Source organism: Phaseolus vulgaris, unplaced genomic scaffold (assembly GCF_000499845.2).
Source record: "Phaseolus vulgaris cultivar G19833 unplaced genomic scaffold, P. vulgaris v2.0 scaffold_13, whole genome shotgun sequence".
Taxonomy (NCBI): Eukaryota; Viridiplantae; Streptophyta; class Magnoliopsida; order Fabales; family Fabaceae; genus Phaseolus; species Phaseolus vulgaris.
Window position 1 is genome coordinate 544282 of NW_027174082.1, and position 19526 is coordinate 563807.

At 36.3% G+C, this 19526-nt stretch overlaps 1 protein-coding gene across 1 annotated transcript; it reads left to right on the forward strand.

Annotated features, from left to right (window-relative positions):
* The first annotated feature begins 1698 nt into the window (after window positions 1–1698).
* LOC137816904 (uncharacterized) lies at window positions 1699–12990 on the forward strand. Its single transcript, XM_068620075.1, has 11 exons — window positions 1699–1886; window positions 1962–2095; window positions 2196–2277; window positions 3981–4051; window positions 4157–4258; window positions 4352–4441; window positions 11500–11574; window positions 11672–11704; window positions 11801–11875; window positions 12387–12443; window positions 12530–12990. The coding sequence occupies exons 1-11, from the start codon at window positions 1832–1834 to the stop codon at window positions 12704–12706; spliced, it is 951 nt and encodes a 316-aa protein (XP_068476176.1). The 5' UTR covers window positions 1699–1831; the 3' UTR covers window positions 12707–12990.
* The last annotated feature ends 6536 nt before the right edge of the window (window positions 12991–19526 follow it).

Below are 19526 nucleotides of genomic sequence, written 5' to 3' on the forward strand. Positions count from 1 at the left end.
AAAACAATGCATAAAACATCAAACATCAACAACAAAAAGACACAAAGCCTTATACCAGAATTGCAAATCTGGATTCATTATGGACAACATATTCCAACTAACTTCTGGATCAATCATTTCGATTTTGTATGACGGGCAACTGATGGAGAAGTGCCTTCATTGTTTGTAGAATTGTTGGTGATTGGCGGAAGCTTCATGGAGTGTAAACGAAACAAGGTCCTCCTAGGAGCTATGGTGACCTTGAAGGTGCATGAAAGGTAGGGATTGAGAGTGGTGATGCCAACTCTCTTTGGTAAGGGGGAGATTTGAAGATCAATAGCCTAACCTAAGAGGTTTTTGGGCAAGAAGTGAAATTGGCACAATTTGGCAGCAATTCACTAAGTGTATTAATCTTGTAAAACTAAGAGCCAAGACACTCCTTAAATAGTATTGGAGGCCGGTTTACACAAGGTGAAAATGAGAGGGAAATTCAAAGCTATGCAAGGAGTGAATTGACGCCTAAAATTCAGCACATGGGAAGTAAGTTCTAGAATCTAGCATGTGCAAATAGATCTAGAACTTACGCTCCACCTTGGGCTAGCTTGAACTGGTCCTAAGTTTAATTAAAAGTTTAGGAAACTCTAATTAAACTTAGGTTAGCATTTTAGGTACCAATTTGCATTTTTAACAAAATTACAAAAGAAATATTCTATGCTACTTTGACAAGAATTTAAAAGCTATTCTACACTAGGAGCTATGACGTCTTTGAACATGTATAGGTAGGTCTCTCTGCATCAGTGACATTGTTCCAATCCTCTTCAAACTTTCTAGCCATGACCCTAGTGATTGGCCCAATATGACATGATGGTGGACTCTCAGTTGTAGTAGTGTTTGGACCTCTTCCATCAGCAACTCAATCCGAAAACGTCCCATATAAACTAAAGATTTACTAATATGCCAAAAAAATAGAATACCCGTTATGAAAAACAAAACAAAACATATACTTACCTTCTTCAAACTCAAAGTCACGACCAACACTAACCTACCACCACGAAGCCGCCATAAAGCAACCAACTCCACAAAAGAACGCACAAAAATCAACCCAATGCACCGCCGCTTGTTGCCGCAATCCGATTTGCTGTCTCAAAAAGTGACCATACTTTTATTTGCTTTCCCAAAAAATGCAGAGTAGAAAGACAAAAACATTGTGACAGTGGTACACTGTGATGGTGATACAATGTCTCGAGGGTTTTTAAAATTTCACAAGAATAATTTAGCAATTGCACATGAATATGAATGTAGGAGTGTGGGAAAAAAATGTACATAAAAAGTATTTCAATTATATTTTGCACCGTAGGTGAATGAAGTGAAATCAAACCTTTCTTAGGTTGGATTTGATATTGAAGTTATACGCAACATGATTTCTAGGCTAATAAATTAGACTCGCTTTCTTTTCTCTCTCTTTTAAGTAAATTGTCATAAATTAATTTATTGGTAAATTACTTTATAAAAGAAAGATAAATTTTAACTTAATTTTAGTTTACAGAAAAGTTATTTATTAATTTTGTTTTATTATTCTAAAAAAATATAGGGAAAAATTTATTAAAAAATAGTATGATTTTGGTTAATTAATCTTATTTTTTATTTGATTATTTTGCAATTAATATTTATTTGATAAATTAATGTCTACTTTACTTATCCTTTTGTAACTAAAAAAATGTACTTCTTTCTTACACACCCGTAAAATGTAGGGGTGCAGGAAGAAACAGCACTAAAAATATTGAATTGAAAAGTCCTTTCCGTTGAAGAGTTTGTGATAGAAGGAGAAGCGACGAAGAGGTTGGAGAATAGCATGGCGTTGCAAGCAGGCGTGAACACCTCCAAGGTTCTGATTCTGGTTGGTGCCGGTAAGTAAGTGAGTGATTGGGTTTATTACCAACTCCTTTACCAATTAACGTGTTTTGCTTTTGCTTGTTCGTTAGGTTTGAGTGGTTCTGTTTTGCTGAGGAGTGGCCAATTATCTGGTCTCATCGCACAGCTTCAGGAGTTACTCAAGGGCGTCGACGATGCTGAGATTTTACCAGGCAGATATGATGCTGCGCTTATTGCTGCACAGGTGCATATTTCTCATGTCATCTTCATACGCACAATTCTTCTCTATTTCTCTGCCACACACCGTATTCAATTGTTTATTTAACGGTCTATTTTAAGCTCAGATTCGACAGCTAGCGCAGGAGATCAGGGAGTTGACCTTGTCCCACCCTGTCACCATCTTCAATGCCAATTCTTCTTCTTCTGGTACTTCAACTGAATTCTATTGCAATTTCTGTATTTTCCTTTCTTCAGTTGTGATATTAAACATCAGAGGATAAATAATTTACTTTTTAGACCTCGATGAATCCATGATAGAATGCTGCTCTGTAACGTTTTATTTAAACATCTTTCCTCACTGGCTTCGTGATTATGATGTTAAGTTTACCAACCAATGCTCATTTTCTCTGTAGACTTGCTTCTTACATTACATTGTTTAAGAATTATTAATGATAATTGTCTTAGGCTTACCCAAGTACTTAATAAAGACTTAGGCCTTGATTGGATAAACTTCAAGTGTTTAATAGAAAATGAAAATAACATTGTAAAATGAATTAATCTTCTCCTATAAGTAAACAATAGTGTATCCTTAAGGTAAATAAACTTTTGGACTTTAAATTAGCTTTTAGACTTATGGGAGAAGTTTAATTTATTTTTCCTTCTTATTTTTGGAAGTGCTTATTGAAAAATTTATCCAGGCCTTAACCTTGTGAAATCTATTTCTTTTGATCATGCGTTAAGGAAATTGCTAACTTTAAACCATAAACTGTATGCTTTCGGGGTTTTCCAAGATAGCTTCACTCAAACCAAATGCAAATTTATTGGTCAAGTCTATCTACTTATTCTTAAAGAATTGATAATGGCCCGATAACGAGTTTCCTAATAAGCCCACCAAACACTCGCTAGGATAGACTTTAAATGACTCTGATACTATATTAAGAAGTGGACTTTAAGCCTAACTCAACCTCATAAAACCGACTTTTGAGGTGAGGTTTGCACCCACTTATATACTATGAAATGTCCTAATCTCTATTCAATGTGGGATCTCCAACACATCCCCTCACGTCGAGGCTACCAACTTGTGCGTGTGACTATATATTATGGATGGTCCGATAACGGCCTGATAGCGAGTGACCTGATAAGCCCAACAAACACTCGTTAGGATAGACTCGAAATGACTCTGATATCATATTAAAAAGTAGACTTTAAGCCTAACTCAATCTCATAAAATCGGCTTATAAGATGAGGTTTGCACCCACTTATATATTATGAAATGTCCTAATCTCTAGTCGATGTGTGATTTCCAACACTCCCCTCATGCCGAGGCTACCAACTCGTGCATGGGAGGCTTAAAGTCCACTTCTTAATAATGTTAACGTGTTTACACCATATTTATTATTCCATGATAATGGCACACAATGGCTGACCTAAATAATGCTACAATAGTTAAAACACTTAGTGAGATGACTTCTATTTTGAATTTTGTTGTACAGTTATAATTCATACTCTATGCATACAAACACTCAATAAAAATGCTAAAAAATATTGACATGTTCATAATTACCAATAAATGTTATAGAAGTAAATAATAACTTATTGAGAAGGATACCATGACTAACCATAGAGATAAAGCTAAATGGAGTGAATGAGTTTGGGTCTTTGGTGAGATAGATAACCAAAAAGGCCTTAGAGACTTGGGCACGAGATAGATATTCATTTCATTTATTACATATTTGATGTGGTTTTGGACATTCTCAATCTCCTGGCTAGGTGCAGGCAATTTGTGTAATCATGGGAAGTTTGTTTCTGGTGTAAAGATATTTTACTATCTAATGTAAGATTATTTTTTCTTTCACTATGTATATGAGTTCCTGTTCATTATATATGTTGATGTTAATGTTTCAACATAGGGGGCATTTCTTCTTACTTACTACCTGCTGCTGCAATAGGAGCTATGGGATATTGTTATATGTGGTGGAAGGTAAGTGACAATCCAATCATATTTCCTTAACAAGTACATTTAATTAGGAATCAACATATGATGTGATGATGTTGATTAAACCCATATATTTCTCGTCTCTTGTAGGGATGGTCATTTTCTGATGTAATGTTTGTGACAAAGAGGAATATGGTTAATGCTGTAGAAATTGTGTCAAAGCAATTAGAAAATGTACATGAAACATTGGCAGTAAGTAGTTTGTGTTGGCATTTCTATTTTCCTATATGAACATTTTTCATCTTTGGGTGTTGCTGACTCATTTTGGTTATTTAATTTGTGCAGTCAACAAAAAGGCATCTTACAAAGAGGTTGGAAGGTCTTGACTTGAAGTTGGAAGAGCATAATGAGTTAGGTCAACTTATATCTGATGATGTAAGGGAAGTGAATTTTATTTTTTTCCTAGGTAATTTAAGGTGTTAAGGTAATTCATTAAAAAAGTGTTTGATCAAAAGAACTTCGTAGCTCAATAAAATAAGATCAAATGACCATTCTTGATTTGTCTTCTTGGGTGCATCAAGCATTAAGACTAATTGCTTCAGTTAAAGAAAATCATGAATAGGAATGACCGATTCAATATGTTTGTTTTGGTGTATAAAGATCACCATAAGAAATGTAGGCCATACAACTGAAGTCAACTGTCCATCTCGATATCCTTTCCAGTAAGGTAACATTTTTAGTGAAGGTGAAGACAATATCAAGAGATTTAGTTAATTGAGTGACCCAAAGTAAATTAAATGGGCAATTAGACACATAAGAACAAAGTCAACGGTTAAAGATGGAAGGGGTCTAACCTCATTATTGAAGGGGATTGATGATTCTGTGTAGATTGTAGAGCCTTAAACAAGATAATAGTACCTAATAAGTTTCCTATTCCGGTTATAGATGGGTTGCTTGATGAGTTAGGAGGTGCTGATATTTTTTCCAAATTAGATTTAAAATTAGGTTACCACTAGATAAAAAATGCGAGGAAGAAGACATTTAGAAAACGCCATTTAGGACTCATGAGTGGGTTAACCAATTTCCCCCTCAACCTTTTAGGCACTTATGAACGATGTTCTCAAACCATATATGCATAAGTTCGTTTTGGCTTTCTTTGATGATTAACTAATCTTCTTTATTGACATTCACTCACATATGCAATACTTAGAACACATTTTGGAGGTGGTGGATCAGAATCAGTTGAAGGTAAACAAGAAGAAATGTAACTCTAGAATATTTAGGTCATGTAATATCAGAATAAGGGTTCATAACAAATCCTAAGAAGGTAGACACAATGACTCGAGGGTTATTACTGCAAATTTGTAAAGGAGTATGGCAAGATAGCTAAGCCAGTAACTTAGCTACTAAATATGTGGTGATGTACAATGCATGCCCCCTTTGAACAATTAAAATCTGCAGTACCAAGCTTACCTATATTGGCAATATAAATTTTTTTCCATCCATTTACGATAGAGACGAATGCATCCAAATCTCCTGCTTCAGAAAGAAAGACCTTAAGCATTTTGGAGTCAAGGGTTGTCAGAAAGAGCTCAAAAGAAGTTGGTATATGTAAGAGAATTAATGGCAGGTGGTGCAGAATGGCGCCACTGTCTGTTAGGGCGACACCTAGGGGTGGCAATGCGGGCTGACCTACCCCGTATTGGCCTGCCCTGCATTGGCTCGCAAAATGCGGGTCGAGTTGGTCTGCTTGCTTAAGTAAAGTGGGTTGAACCTATTGGTCTGCCTCACATAAGGGATGGCCTGCGGGCCAACCCGCATCAAGAAAATTAAAATTTCATTAAAAATAAAAAATGTTAATGCACTTGTAATATATATAGAAAACACTCGTTATCTTGTCTGCAAACTGTAGGGTGGTAGTGTTGGCGTGACAATATTCAATTTGCATCACTAGGGACCACTTTTTACCTTTTTCATTTGTTTTCATTTTAATAATTTCTCCAGTGGCTTTTATATTCCCCTAATATTCCTACCACACTATAAATTAAAAAGGTGTTTGGGGTGGCAAAAATGGCAGGAGTTAGGAGAGCACGTGAGATGCTTGAGGACATGACATTGATAAGAACCAAAATTTAGAGGAGTTAATTTTGTATTTTTTATTAGGGTGTTCCTTCCAGCACCCCATCAAATTTCTTCCTACACCCCATTAAATTTTTTCCTACACCTCATCAATTTCAAATTTTAATTTCCATAACATAAAAGTCATTTTTTGAAATGGAAATTCAGAAGAGAAAAGGTAATATTTTGGAAAAACCTTTATGGAACAACTATTTTACCTTTTGGACTCTAGAACAACTATTTTGGCTTTTAGAATTCATTTCCTAGAATTGATGGGGTGCATGGAGAAATTTGAGGGGGTACAGGAGGATAGCAGGTTGGCGTGGATTGCAGGTTATGCAGGGCGGGCCTAAGCGGGTCAACAGGCCAAAATAATGAGTTCGTCACGCGTTTTATATAGTGGGTTGCGGGCTGGCCCGCACGACTTGCTCTGCATTGCTACCCCTAGCGACACCTCGTGATACTTAAGTAAAAAAAGTTTGAAGTTTCTCAATGACCAACGTCTATTTGGTGAAGAGCAATTCAAATGGGTTGCTAGATTGATTGGACATGACTTTTGGATCCAATATAAACTTGGAAAAGAGAATACATCGGCATATGCTTTATCTAGAAAAGGTATGTCTATGACAATTACTATTCTTAAATTTGATGATTTGTATTAAAATAAAGGAAAATATAAATATGATAAATCCCTTGTGTTAAGATGCACATATGGTTGTTTATTTATAGATGAAAATAATAATAAAATAACAACAAAATTATAGAAACTATGGGCTAAGCTTGTTACATTCAATACTATCCTCCAAGTTGGTGCATATAAATCATATATACCAAATTTGTTACAAATCTAATCATTCTAGTTTCCCGTAAAGATTTAATAACAATATCTCCTAATTGATCATTCCAATTAACAAATTTAGTTTTGATGTCTCTAGATACAATCTTTTCTCGAATGAAATGACAATCAATCGTAATATGTTTTGGTCCTTTCATGAAAGATGAGATTTGAGCTAATATGAAGAACAACCTGATTATCACACATGAGTAACCTCTCCTAATAGGAATTCTTATGTAAAACTGTTTAAGCCAAATAAGCTCACAAGTAATTGAGGCCATAACTCTATATTCTGCTTCAACATTGGATCTTGTCATAATATTTTGTTTCTTACTCTTCCAAGAAATCAAATTATCACCAATAGAAACACAATATCTGGAAGCGGATCTTCTATCAAACGAAGATCATGCCCAATTAGCATCTGAATAACATACAACTCTAGTATGACTATTGTGACCATATAACAAGCCTTTTCTAAGAGAATTACTTCAATATACGAATGACTGCATTCCAATGATCAACACATGGTGAATTAAGGAATTGCCTCACCACACTAATAAAATATTAGGAACCGTAAGATAATTCAACTGAAGGTAACAAGTTTTCCAAAAGGTAAAGGACCAAGTTCCCAAGTTCCATTGGTTTGAAGAGCACTTATTACATCAAGCATTGTCTGGCACCAACTAAGATGAGCTAAGGCATCACCTACAGACTTTGGAATGAGAAGAAATAGATGAAAGATAGGTATAAAAAAGTTGAGATAGTTGATGGTAGCTTAAAGCAGTATAATGTGGAGAGGGATTACGGGTATAACGTATACCTTTACGGAGGGCAATGGGAAGATCAGGTTCAACCATGCCGGAAGGGGCGAAAGAGTTGATACTAGAAGAGAGTCATTCGGCGGAGGAGGGAAATCTTTATATATACTGGACATAAGAAGAGGATCACAAACAACAAGAATATTATTAACTTGATTAGATGGAGACATAGGAGGAGAAGGAGAAAACTTACAAGTAAAGAGAAGACTCAATGAAGGTGACATCTAAAATAAAATAGCGGTTAAGAGAATGTGCGAAACTTTATATCCTTTTTGTGATTGAGTGAACCTTAAAAAGACACATTTGTGTGACCTAGGAGATAATTTATTAAGACCAGAACTAAAATCATGAACAAAGCATGTGGACCCAAAAGCTTAGATAGATAAGGGGTGAACAGGGTCATGAAGAAATAAATTAGAATGAGGATTTTTGTTATCTAAAACTAAAAATGACATGTGATTAATGAGATAACATGCACATGTTGAGGAACCTCACCATGAATTAAAATAATTCAAGTTGTTTTAACAAGATGTCTATTCTTGCACTCAACCACCCCATTTTGTTGAGGTATACATGAAGTTTGATGAAGAATACAATGAGAAGTCATAATTTTTTTTTAAAGAATGAGAAAGATATCCACGCCCATTATCAATGCGCAAAATTCAAAAAGAAATTCCAAATTGATTTTTAATTTTATTGTAAAAAGTTTGAAATATAGAAAACAACTCATATAGATTTTTGATTAAAAACACCTAAGTACATCTTGAATAATCATAAATAAAAATAACAAAATGCTGAAATCCTAAATTAAGCTTAACACGACTTGGTTCCTAAATGTTAAAGTGAACAAAGGAAAAAAGAGATGAAGAACGCTGTGAGACACTATTTGGAAAAAAACTACGGATGTGTTTCCTTAACTGACACGACTCACGATAAACTTGATAAATTAGACAAACTTGGAACAAGTTGCTACTGCATCTTGGCAAGACTAGGATGACTCAACCGAGCATGAATGAGAAATGGAGAACCCTTAATCGTGCCAACATGTGTTGAGGTCTGTAGATGAAAAAGACTACGAGACTCACATCCGGTGCCAATCATCTGTCCCGAAATCCGATCTTGTAAATAAACAAAATCTTTGGTAAAAGAAATAAAACAATCAAGGGATAGGATGAGACGACTAATGAATAATAAGTTAAATGGAGATCCAGAGACATATAGAACGTTATCAATATATAAAGAAGGAAAACGATTAATGATACCAACACCATGCGAGGAGACCCTAGATCCATTGGCCATGGTAATCAAAGGTAAATAGCTCGTAGTAGATATGAAAGAGAAAAAATATTTATTACCAGTAATGTGATCTGTGGCACTTGAGTCTAGAACCCAAGGGCCAAGGGAAGTAGAGTGAGTGAGACTAACAAAAGATGTACTTGTGAGTGTAACAGAAGGAGTAGAACTAGAGATCTGACGATCCTCATACCATTTGAGAAATTCATTGAAAATAACATGTTGTCTTGAGGTATCATATGAAGGAGTACTAGTTGAAGTTGGGCACATACTAGATGTTTGCGAGGGAGCAACCGAAGAGGCCATAGATGAAGATTAGAGACAACAAAGAAAACCTAAAAGTCAAATAGGCTCCGATTAATAGAGGTGATCCTGTCGATGCGACGACATGTGGCTGAGGCGGTAGAGCGACAGGGAAATAAAAAACAACTCCGGTGAGCAATGAGTTCATCAATAAGGCATAAATATTAACCTAGGTCTAGATACCATATTAAAATAAAGAAAAATAGAAATAGGATAAATCCTTGTGTAAAATACACAAATAGGGTTGTTTATTTATAGATGGAAATAATAACAAAATAACATAAAGTAATAACAAAAACTATGGGCTAAGCTTGTTACATTTAACAATTTGGAATTGGGTGCAAGAGGTTCATCAAGACAACAAATTACAAGACATCATTCAAGCCTTGTTTCCAGAGTCTCATAAAGGATATAAGCTACAGGGAGACAAACTGTGCTATGAAGGAAATTTAGTGCCTCCTCATAGTTCTATTCATATTCCTACCATACTAGAAGAATGTCATGATTCACCAATAGGAGGACATTTAGGTTTCTTCAGAACATTTAAAAGAGTGGTAGCGGTAGTTTATCGGGAAGGGATGGGGTTGAAGTGAAGAATGTTGTAGCTCAATGAAATGTTTGTTAGAAAAACAAATGTGAAACACTTTCCTACGTTGGGTGTAACCTAAGGTTGACCATCCAGATCTGACCTTCCAGTCCAAATTTGACCATCTAGTCCAACTTTGACGGTTTAGTCAAAGTTTGATTGTCTAATTCAAGATTGATCTTTATTCTTTTATTATTATTAGTAGATGAAACAGTCTTATAAGACTCATTAGATAGTCCCTTGTTCTGGAAATTATGTGAGTCAAAATGTTTAATAATTTGCAAGATGTATATTATATAAGTGTCTAGTAAGTAGTTATTTATATGAACATATTACAAATTTCCAGATGTTACACTGGGCTGCTCCATCCCTTGCTGATACCTACACAAGTGTGGGATTCCATTTCCATGGATTTTATTGGAGAGTTACCCAAGTCCAAAGGGAAGAATATTATTTTGGTGGTCGTGGACAAATAAAAAAATATGCTCATTTCAATTGTGAATTACAGGAGTTTATTTTTTTGAGCAAGTTTTGGATGGAGTTGATGACTAAAATGAGTACCATGAACTTACCCAAGTAAATTGAACCTACATGCAAACAGTAAGGTTCATGCAGTATTCCATATATCAGTGGTTAAGAGGGCCTTAAACTCATCATTCACCACAACCCTTACCCCAGTGCTTTCGGAAGAAGGTTGAACCAGAAGACATTGTTTGGCATTTGAGATGGTCCAGGAGACAATGTGAAGGTTCTCATTAAGTGGAAACAGTTGTCAGTTTGCGAGCATAGCTGGGAATTTGCAGCCAACATTCAGGAACATTTTCCTCACTTCCACCTTGAGGACAAGGTGACCTTTATAAGGGAGTATTGGTAGGAGACCTTTGATTAGAAAGGTTTGTGCAAGGAAGAAGAAACCGGTAGCAGAGAATTTAAACCCATAGGTACCTGACAGATTGTTCATTAAGGCTGTTAGGGGTTAAGGAAGATATATAATACAGTTAGAAGAGTGGGGGGAGGAGAGAACAGAAAAATAGTGTAATGTGGAGAGTTTGGTTCTCTTAAGTAATCAGTGGATCAGAACTATTTTCTTTCTAATAAAGTTCATTCTTTCCTCTTAACCTTTCCTTTCTGGTACCAGTGTAACAAAGACACGCTGCAAACATGTTTATGTCGTAAAAGTTGACCCTAACAGTAAAGTCGATACTAGGCTAGTGGCAAAATGATACACCCATTATATAGCCTTGATTATAGTTATGCTTTTTCTTGTTGCCAAAATTACTTTAGTTTGCCTCTCTCTTACTATGGCTGTTATTCATTATTGGCATTTCCATTAGTTAGATATTAATGCCTTTCTCAAAAGTGAATTGGATGTGATTTATAGTTTTTGTATTTTTATTAAGGAGTTACCTTAATGAAAAGAAAGATTTATTTGGTCCTTCAAATGTTGTAGTTGCTGCGGTCTAGTTTTGCAGTTGGTTAAATTCCTTTGGTAAAATTCTTTTAATGTGTTCAGAAGTATTCCAATTTTTTTTGCACGCAGGTGAAAGGAGTGAAGTCAAACCTTTCTCAGATTGGATTTGATATTGAAGTTATACGCAACATGATTTCTGGGCTGGTAAATTGGACTCTTTGTTTTCTCTATCTTTTAAGCGTCCAATAAACTGAAATTGTCCCCTTGTTGATGTTCTAACTTGACTTAATCAACTTGATAGGAAGGGAAACTCGAGCTTGTTGAAGGCAAGCAGGTTATAAATTTATTATTGCAGAGATAGGTTACATTCTAGCAAGTTTTCTTACAAATATTCATATATTTATTTGTGTTTTACCTTGGTATCGTGCAGGACATGACCAATTCAGGTCTCTGGTATTTGTGCCAATTTGCTGATGGATTTAACGACAGACCAAATGGTTACAAGGTTATTTTTTCATCTTTATTTGTGTTTTATCCCATTTATTACCTTATCCAGTGTATAAAATTGTGAGCAAAGCAGAAAGGTTTTTATGATATATGACTACTAGTTATTAGCTATGTAATGTAACACAGATACGGACACGAACATTGATACGACATGGACACGGACAAAGAGATATGTATAATATTTAAAATGTAGGACATAGGGACACAAATCTATGTATTATATAATTATGAATTATATAAATTGACAATAAAGATTTATGTGCACAAGTATGTTTTAGTTTTTTTGGAGCAGAAAGATGTTTTGCATGGCTGATTATGTGTCCTACGAATGTCGTACAAGTATCGGTGTCCGATATGTGTATCCAATACAGACACGCCATTTATGAGAGCCTTATATAAGTTACTAGTTAATACACAATTCTTCTGTCATATTAAGACTTCTGTATCAATGAAATTTTTTGTGATTTCTCATGCAAATATCTGACCCTTGATTTTGACTTATTTGACAGGATATTGCAGAACCGACAACTTGTACAGTAACGACACTTGAGAAGAAAGCACTCAAGGTTAATCAGTTTTGGCATTTTTAAGATCAAGTTTTTCAACTTCTAGTCATACTTGTTGCCTACTTATTTAAAAGTATATGTTTCAGGGTTTACAATTCATTGCTACAACTGGAGACACATCTGAGAATTCATCCATAATAACAAAGAAAGTTGGTCTCATTTCTTCAAATGACAAAGAACCTGCTTCGAAACAAAGAATACACAGGTCATTTCCTCTAGGCATTTCTGTGAGCAAGGGCCTTACTGGATTGGTGAGCGATTAATATTTTTGCGGATGAACCTTCTTGATCGCAATAGGTTCCATACCATTGCTTCTCACATGGATAGCAAATGGTGATTTCAGTATAGTTTTTACGGCTGCCAAAGTTTGTACAACACACCCCCATCTCAAACTTTTTTTTTTTTTTTTTGATCAGCACCCCATCTCAAACTTAACCTTTTTGTATATGTTGTATACGAATTTTTTAATACAGAATACACTGATGTCACAAGATCTTGTATATTCTTTTGTCAAGTGTGGTTAAAATGGTTCTGCAACATTCCTTCAGATATTTGTTAAAATGTGATATGCTAATGATGCCTGGTTAACGGCAGGGTAATGCCAAAATTGTGTTGAGAATCAGGAATAAATATTATATTATATATTTAATGTAGATTGATTTGGAATGTTTGGATATCAAGTTATAGTAATTGAGTATTCTCTAATAGTAACTAATACAATATTCTGTATAAACCAGTTACACACTGTCATTTAGGCACATGGTTTGAGCATCATACGTCTCTATCTTTTTCTTTCAACAACTAAAGTTATCGAGTCATATTTTGAAACATTGTTTTGCTACACTAATGACAAAATATGGAAGAGAGTGGATGAACTATATTGTTAACACAGTCAGGAATTTGTTTATCGCAAAATCTTGTAACAATTGTAAGGTAATTTAGGCTAAGAATGTGGCCGATGTAAACTTAAATGTCGCAAATATACAATGATAACAGACAAAAGTTAAGACATTAAAAAATATCAAAGTATAAAGTTGAGTTTAGAGATAGAGAAGATGAAACAAATATTATCCTGATTTGGTCATAACCATTGTATTTCATTTTTAGCAAAATTTATGAAGATTCTTCACTACTTGTTTGTTCAGAATTCTTACAGATATATAGAAATTATATTTGGCATCTCAATCTTCTTCAAGGACAATTTCTTTTAGTATCACTATCCCTATCCTTTCTTCTTTATTCTTTATAGTTGTGGAAAAAGTTGAAATTGTGCATGGGTGAGAAATATTTTAGATTACATAATTTATAAATTTATTTTAAATTGTACAATATTATGGATTATCTGAAATGTATTTTAAATTGTACAATTCCAAATATATTTTTGTCTAATATTTAATTTTAAATTATGTAATCTACAAATATATTTTATTTTAAATTGTGTAATTTAAAAATACATCCCAAAAATTGTATAATACAGAATACATTTACATATCACTCAACTTGAAAATATGTTCTATGTTGTGTAATATGAAAATTCATAATATATTTGTGAATCTAAAAATGTATTTTGGATTATGAAATTTGAAATACATTTTCAGATTAAATAATATATGTTTCAAATTCTGTAATCTCAAAATCCATATGAATATTTTAGCTTTTTCCAACACGTCTATGGAAGAAATAATGCGCGTTGATGAAGAAATAGCTTTCTCCCCATATATGTTTCTAAAAGTCCAACTTTGCTTTTTCTATTTTATTTGAAGGAAGGGGGTTGCACCTCCATTTTTTTTTCGTTGGAAAGTGTTCGTGAGAGGTTGTCGGTGCCTACGTGTAATTAAAATTTTAAAGACACCACAAGGAATAAAATGTTCTTCTTTTCTCAGTTCACTATACACTCGATAATTTCCTTCTACACACTCAATAGTAAACAAATCGTTCATAATAATTCATCTTAATTTTGTGATTACAAAAATGCGGCAGTGACAAATAGAAACTTAAGTCACCAAAACTTTTAATAAGTTTGTACGTACAAAATATAGTAATAAAAAATATTTTATACATCTAGAAAACATGTTTTAATCTATATAACATTATTATTCTACTCATACTATATACTTATCTCAAATAATTTATATACTTTCCTGTCATATCAAAATATAGTCATATACATGTCCTCTCACTTCTAATATCGGTATCCTATCAAGTAACTTCTTTAGTCCAAGTCTTCTCGACCTTTAAGTATGATGATCTTCTGTCCGTTCTCCAATCCTCCTAGTTGAAGGGGGTAACTACGAAGGCACTCCGACGATCAAGTCAGTCTGAGTATTATATGCAAGTGAGTAGGGGTGAAAAATTACCTTTGGTGCTGGGGTCCCCTATGATATTTATACTTTTTGGATGAGCCTCAATTGTTTATGGGCTTGCATGTGGGTTCAAAAGAGGGTCCAACTATTCCTTAATCATAGTTTATTATTAAGTATGGCTTAATCGCGGTTAATTGTAGGTTTATGAGATCCGTTCGGATTAGGAGAGTTTATTTGGTCTTCTCGGCTATTCGGTCGTGTTGTCCTTTCATCCATCCGGTAGTACATTTGCCCCCAGGCTCAAGTGGAGCGATTTGAGTGTTAATGTAGAGTCTATAAAAGAAAAATTGTCTTATCTTTAGCCTAGATATTCATCCCAGGTCATATGCCCCCCAAGCCCTAGTATAGGAACTATATGCAGGGTCTTATATGGCCGATATGCTGAGTAGTCGTTACCTTGTGTGGTTAACACTTCCTATAGACTTGTCGCCATGTGATTTGCTCATGTATCCTTGAAGTCGGGTAGGGGAGATATTTGCTGCGTTCGAGGTGCATGGATGTGACATGGGGTCATAACGTTGATCTGGACCGTTGATGTTGTAGTGATCCAATGGTGCAGATCAGATGTGATAGTTTGTATTCGCCCTCTTCCCCACCTATAAATAGGGGTAGTGGTGGGTTCGATTTTTCATGCGTGAACCGTGAATTTGCTCCAAGTATCTGTGAGTCGAGTGAAAACTTATCACTAATTTGTGTGTGACAGTCGAAGAGTCTTCAGAGGTAACCATGTCTTCCCTTTCTGTCATCACTTTATTTTCGTCCGTGTCTAGGGGTCCGAGTAGGGGAAGGCCAATGGCCGTTGATGTTAGGTCTAGTGATGATGAGAGCTCTAAGAATTCTTCTTGGGCTATCGGTTCTCTCAGTAGGGACAATTTAAAGCCTGCAATGTCGTCGTCTTCTTCTTTAAGTGTGTATGAGGGGGAGGAAACCCGAGAGGCTGATTATGTATGGGTAGATAATAAGGTTCGTGAGGTGTTTTCTAAATATACAGAAGTATCGATGCTTCAAACTTTCGTTGAGAGTGTAGATATTGTTTTGAAGGGTGTGCTGAATGGTGCCTTAGAATACGTAGATGTAGGGAGTTTGAGATCGTTTGCTTAGGTAGGGGGAGAGAAGCTAAAGATTTTTTCTACTTTTATTCGTGCTTGATCTCGGACATTCATGTCCGCTTTCCTTTTGATGAGTTTACCATTGAGGTGTTGCGTATCTTAAACGTAGCTCCTACACAATTGCACCCGAATAGCTAGGCCGCGCCCCAAGCTTTTCGGTTGCTCTGTGAGGTGCTTAGTCTTAAGGCCACCTCTAGGTCATTTTTACATTTTTTTGGTACGAGACCGGGAGACCGGATAGGTTGGGTATCTTTAGTCGGCTGATTGAAAAATAGCCTCCTTGCTCCTTTCACCACGTCTTATAAGAACTTCAAAGGGAGTTTCTTTAAGGTTGTGATTCAGGAGGAAGGCCAACCGTTTTTCTTTGATGGCAAGACTTCCAGGTTCCCCTTCTATTGGACAAAGGATTTGACACGTTTCCATATGTGGCCGAGAACCCTGATGACCGAGGACGACCTAGAGGTACTGTTAGTCTTGGACGGGCTTCCCCGCAAGATCCCAACCCGGGCTCTCGTCCGTGCCTACTTATCCCCAGATAGAAATGTTGACGTTGACGGTATGTGACTTTACTTGTCTCAACATATTTTTATTCTGACATTGACTTAATCCTTTTTGTCATTTGCTAGCATCATGGCAGGTTTAATGCTGACAGATGGAAATAAAGATTATTTTAAAGAGCCGCGCCTGAAGAGAAAACAACAACTGGCTGAGAGGGTCGAGATAGGTGTTGGAAGCTCCACACCTATTGCAAAAGCAACCATTCCCATTCCCATGGTGTCGACACCTAATAGCACCCGTCCTCCCATCAATCCAAAGAAGAGGAAGGAAGAGCATGGAAAAGACCGTGGTCGTTCCTCTCGACGTCATGGGGAGCGCTCTTCAAGAAAGTCTCCAAAGGGAGGCCGTGTGGCCGGGGGTCAAAGTCACCTAACCCCGATTTCTTGGGTCACGACTTGCAAGTGGCCGAGAAGGTCACCATCAGGCTTAACCCTTACAAACAGGATGCCTAACTCTTGGCTCGTCCTTCCCAAGTCCATGATTCCTTCATGGAGTTGTGTTTGCGCACTCTGATTCTCGGTAAGCGAATGGCTTCAGACTTGATGAAGCGAGATAAAAATATGCTGAGTTGGAGAGTCTACGTGCGCAACTGAAGGAGTCGGCTGCTAACCTCCAATCGACTTTGAGTGAAAACAACAATCTTGATGTGAGTTGATTTTAGGATTGTTCATTTTTTGTGTGACACTTTACTTAGATTGAGATTTTAAGCAAGAATATGGTGAGAAATTTAAGAAGATCCCCACTGGACACGAACTTAACCAAGTGGTTAAGTAAGTGTGAATGTTCTCTTCACAAGAGAAAAAGGAAAAGACAATTATAAGGTGAAAATGATGCTAGAAGGTGCAAAATTAAAGAACAAGGAAATGAAACCAAATAGAATTTCCGAATGGAAACAAGTAAAACCAAACAAGAACATGATACAAAGAGTAAAAATGGAATGACAATGGAAAAATAGATGAAGGAAGGAGAAAGCTTATGTGATGGATTTGAGAAGTGGAATACGCCACTTGGAGTGTGCTTGGCCTCCAAGATAAGTGATGATAGCCGCCACTTGAGAGCTCTCAATACTCACAAGATAAGACCTAAATGCTAAGAGGAATTCAAACCTCACTAACACCTCACACAATTTGTGCAGAGTAACTCTTCTTGTACTAATTTCAACTTGTCAAATACACTAGGTAGACCTCCTATTTATAGGTGAAGGAGGCTTGGAGAACAAGCTAAAGGGGTAGGATGGGAAAAGGGAAAAAATGGGCAGCCTTAGGGTTTGACTAAGTCAAACCCGTATCATAGGCTTGTCCTTCTAGAAACTAGGTCAAAATGCCTTCCAAAAGGGCTAGGAACAAGCTAAAATGCTACGCACACCCCCTATTATGCTAATGGTACCTTATTCTAGCCTATGTTTGCTATTTGGACCCCAGGCTCAATTTAATAACAACACCTCCTATTTATGCTATATGGACCTACTCTATTGAAATTACAAATAGTGAGGCCAACTGATGCTCAACACCCAAAGTTTGTGCTTTGCTCCTAGTGATCCTCTGAGATATAGTAGGTGCTGAGGTCATGGTTGGAGAATCTTACCCGGGCCCTAGGTCTTGAGTCATGCTTCTAGTCTTCCTCCTCAGAGGTTGGGTCGGGTCAGTAGGCCCCCTCTCCTAGCAACTGAAGGAGTCGGCTGCTAACCTCCAATCGGCTTTGAGTGAAAACAACAATCTTCTTGCCCAGAACCAAAACCTGGAGGCCGAGGTGCAGTGATGGAAGGTTTTGTGCGCCAAAGTCGAGAGGACGGGGAAGGAGGTGGCCGATAAGACGAATGAGGAAATCTGAGGACTTAAAGAGAGTCTTTCGGACATGGCCCTCACGAACTACCAAACTGAGGAGAAAGTAGAAAAATTGGTGAAAGAGCTAGAAGTTGTCGAAGACAACGTTTTGGAACATGAGCTTGACTTCCAAAAGGCTTTTCAGCAAGCGGTCTTTTTCTACGACATTCCCTTAGACGAAGGGAAATTCGATGTCGACAAAGACTTTTGTGAGGGTCAACTGATGCCAATTGACCATATACCGAGTGGTCGAGAAGTTGTGTTGGCTCCATCGGGAACTTCTAACGTCGAGAAGATTGACTTAGATAATTAGGTCTTTCTTTATTCTTCTTTTGGATTGGGCACACATGTTTGATCTTTTGTAATCGTGTGGCTCCTTTTTGTGTAATTTGACGGCCTGTAGGCCTTTTAATGAATTCGATTTAACTTAGAACATTTGTTCTTGCTTTTTGTTTTGCTTTCTCTATTTTCTTGATTGTTTACTTGTGCTTCTTGGCAAATGCTGATGTGATTCCACTAGCACAATTAGAATGATTCTTGACATTCTTAGGAATCATCTTGAGTTGGTTAAGAGCTAGGCACTTTATCATAGAAATGGATCAAGGTTCTATGAACAAGAACTCACCAAAACTAGTGCCAAAACAAAAACTCATATAGAAGATCCAATTATTGTCAAATTGAACCGAACAAAAAGGCACAAAAGCTAAGCAAACTGAATTTGAAAGCTGGAAATTAAATTGAACCGAACAAAAGCTGGAAAAAGAAGAGAATAAGATGAAGAACAACAAGGAACATAAAAGAACCGAAGCTACACAAAATAAATCTGAAAACGCCGAACCAAAAACAACAAGGAAACAAGCTAAGACAAGGAATTAACAAAGAAGAAAAGGAAGGAGAAGAGAATTGCTCATGAAGATGGATGTATGATGAATGATCACGCCACTAGAAGTGTGGTTGCTCCTAGATGAGTGTGCTGCCGCCACTTGAGGACACCATGGATCCTTCAAGATAAGACTAGAGAAGAAGGCTCAAAAGCTCTCCAATTCTTACTCCAAATTTGAGTATAGTTTCTTTAGATAAATTCCAATCTGATTTACAAAGAGAGCACCTCTATTTATAGCCTAAGGTGCTGAAAATGCAAGCTAAACAATTCAAATTTCCCTCCTAAAACAATCTAGAACCGGCGCCTATTTACAAGGCATGAGGAAGGTGTGACTTCTTCCTTTACTT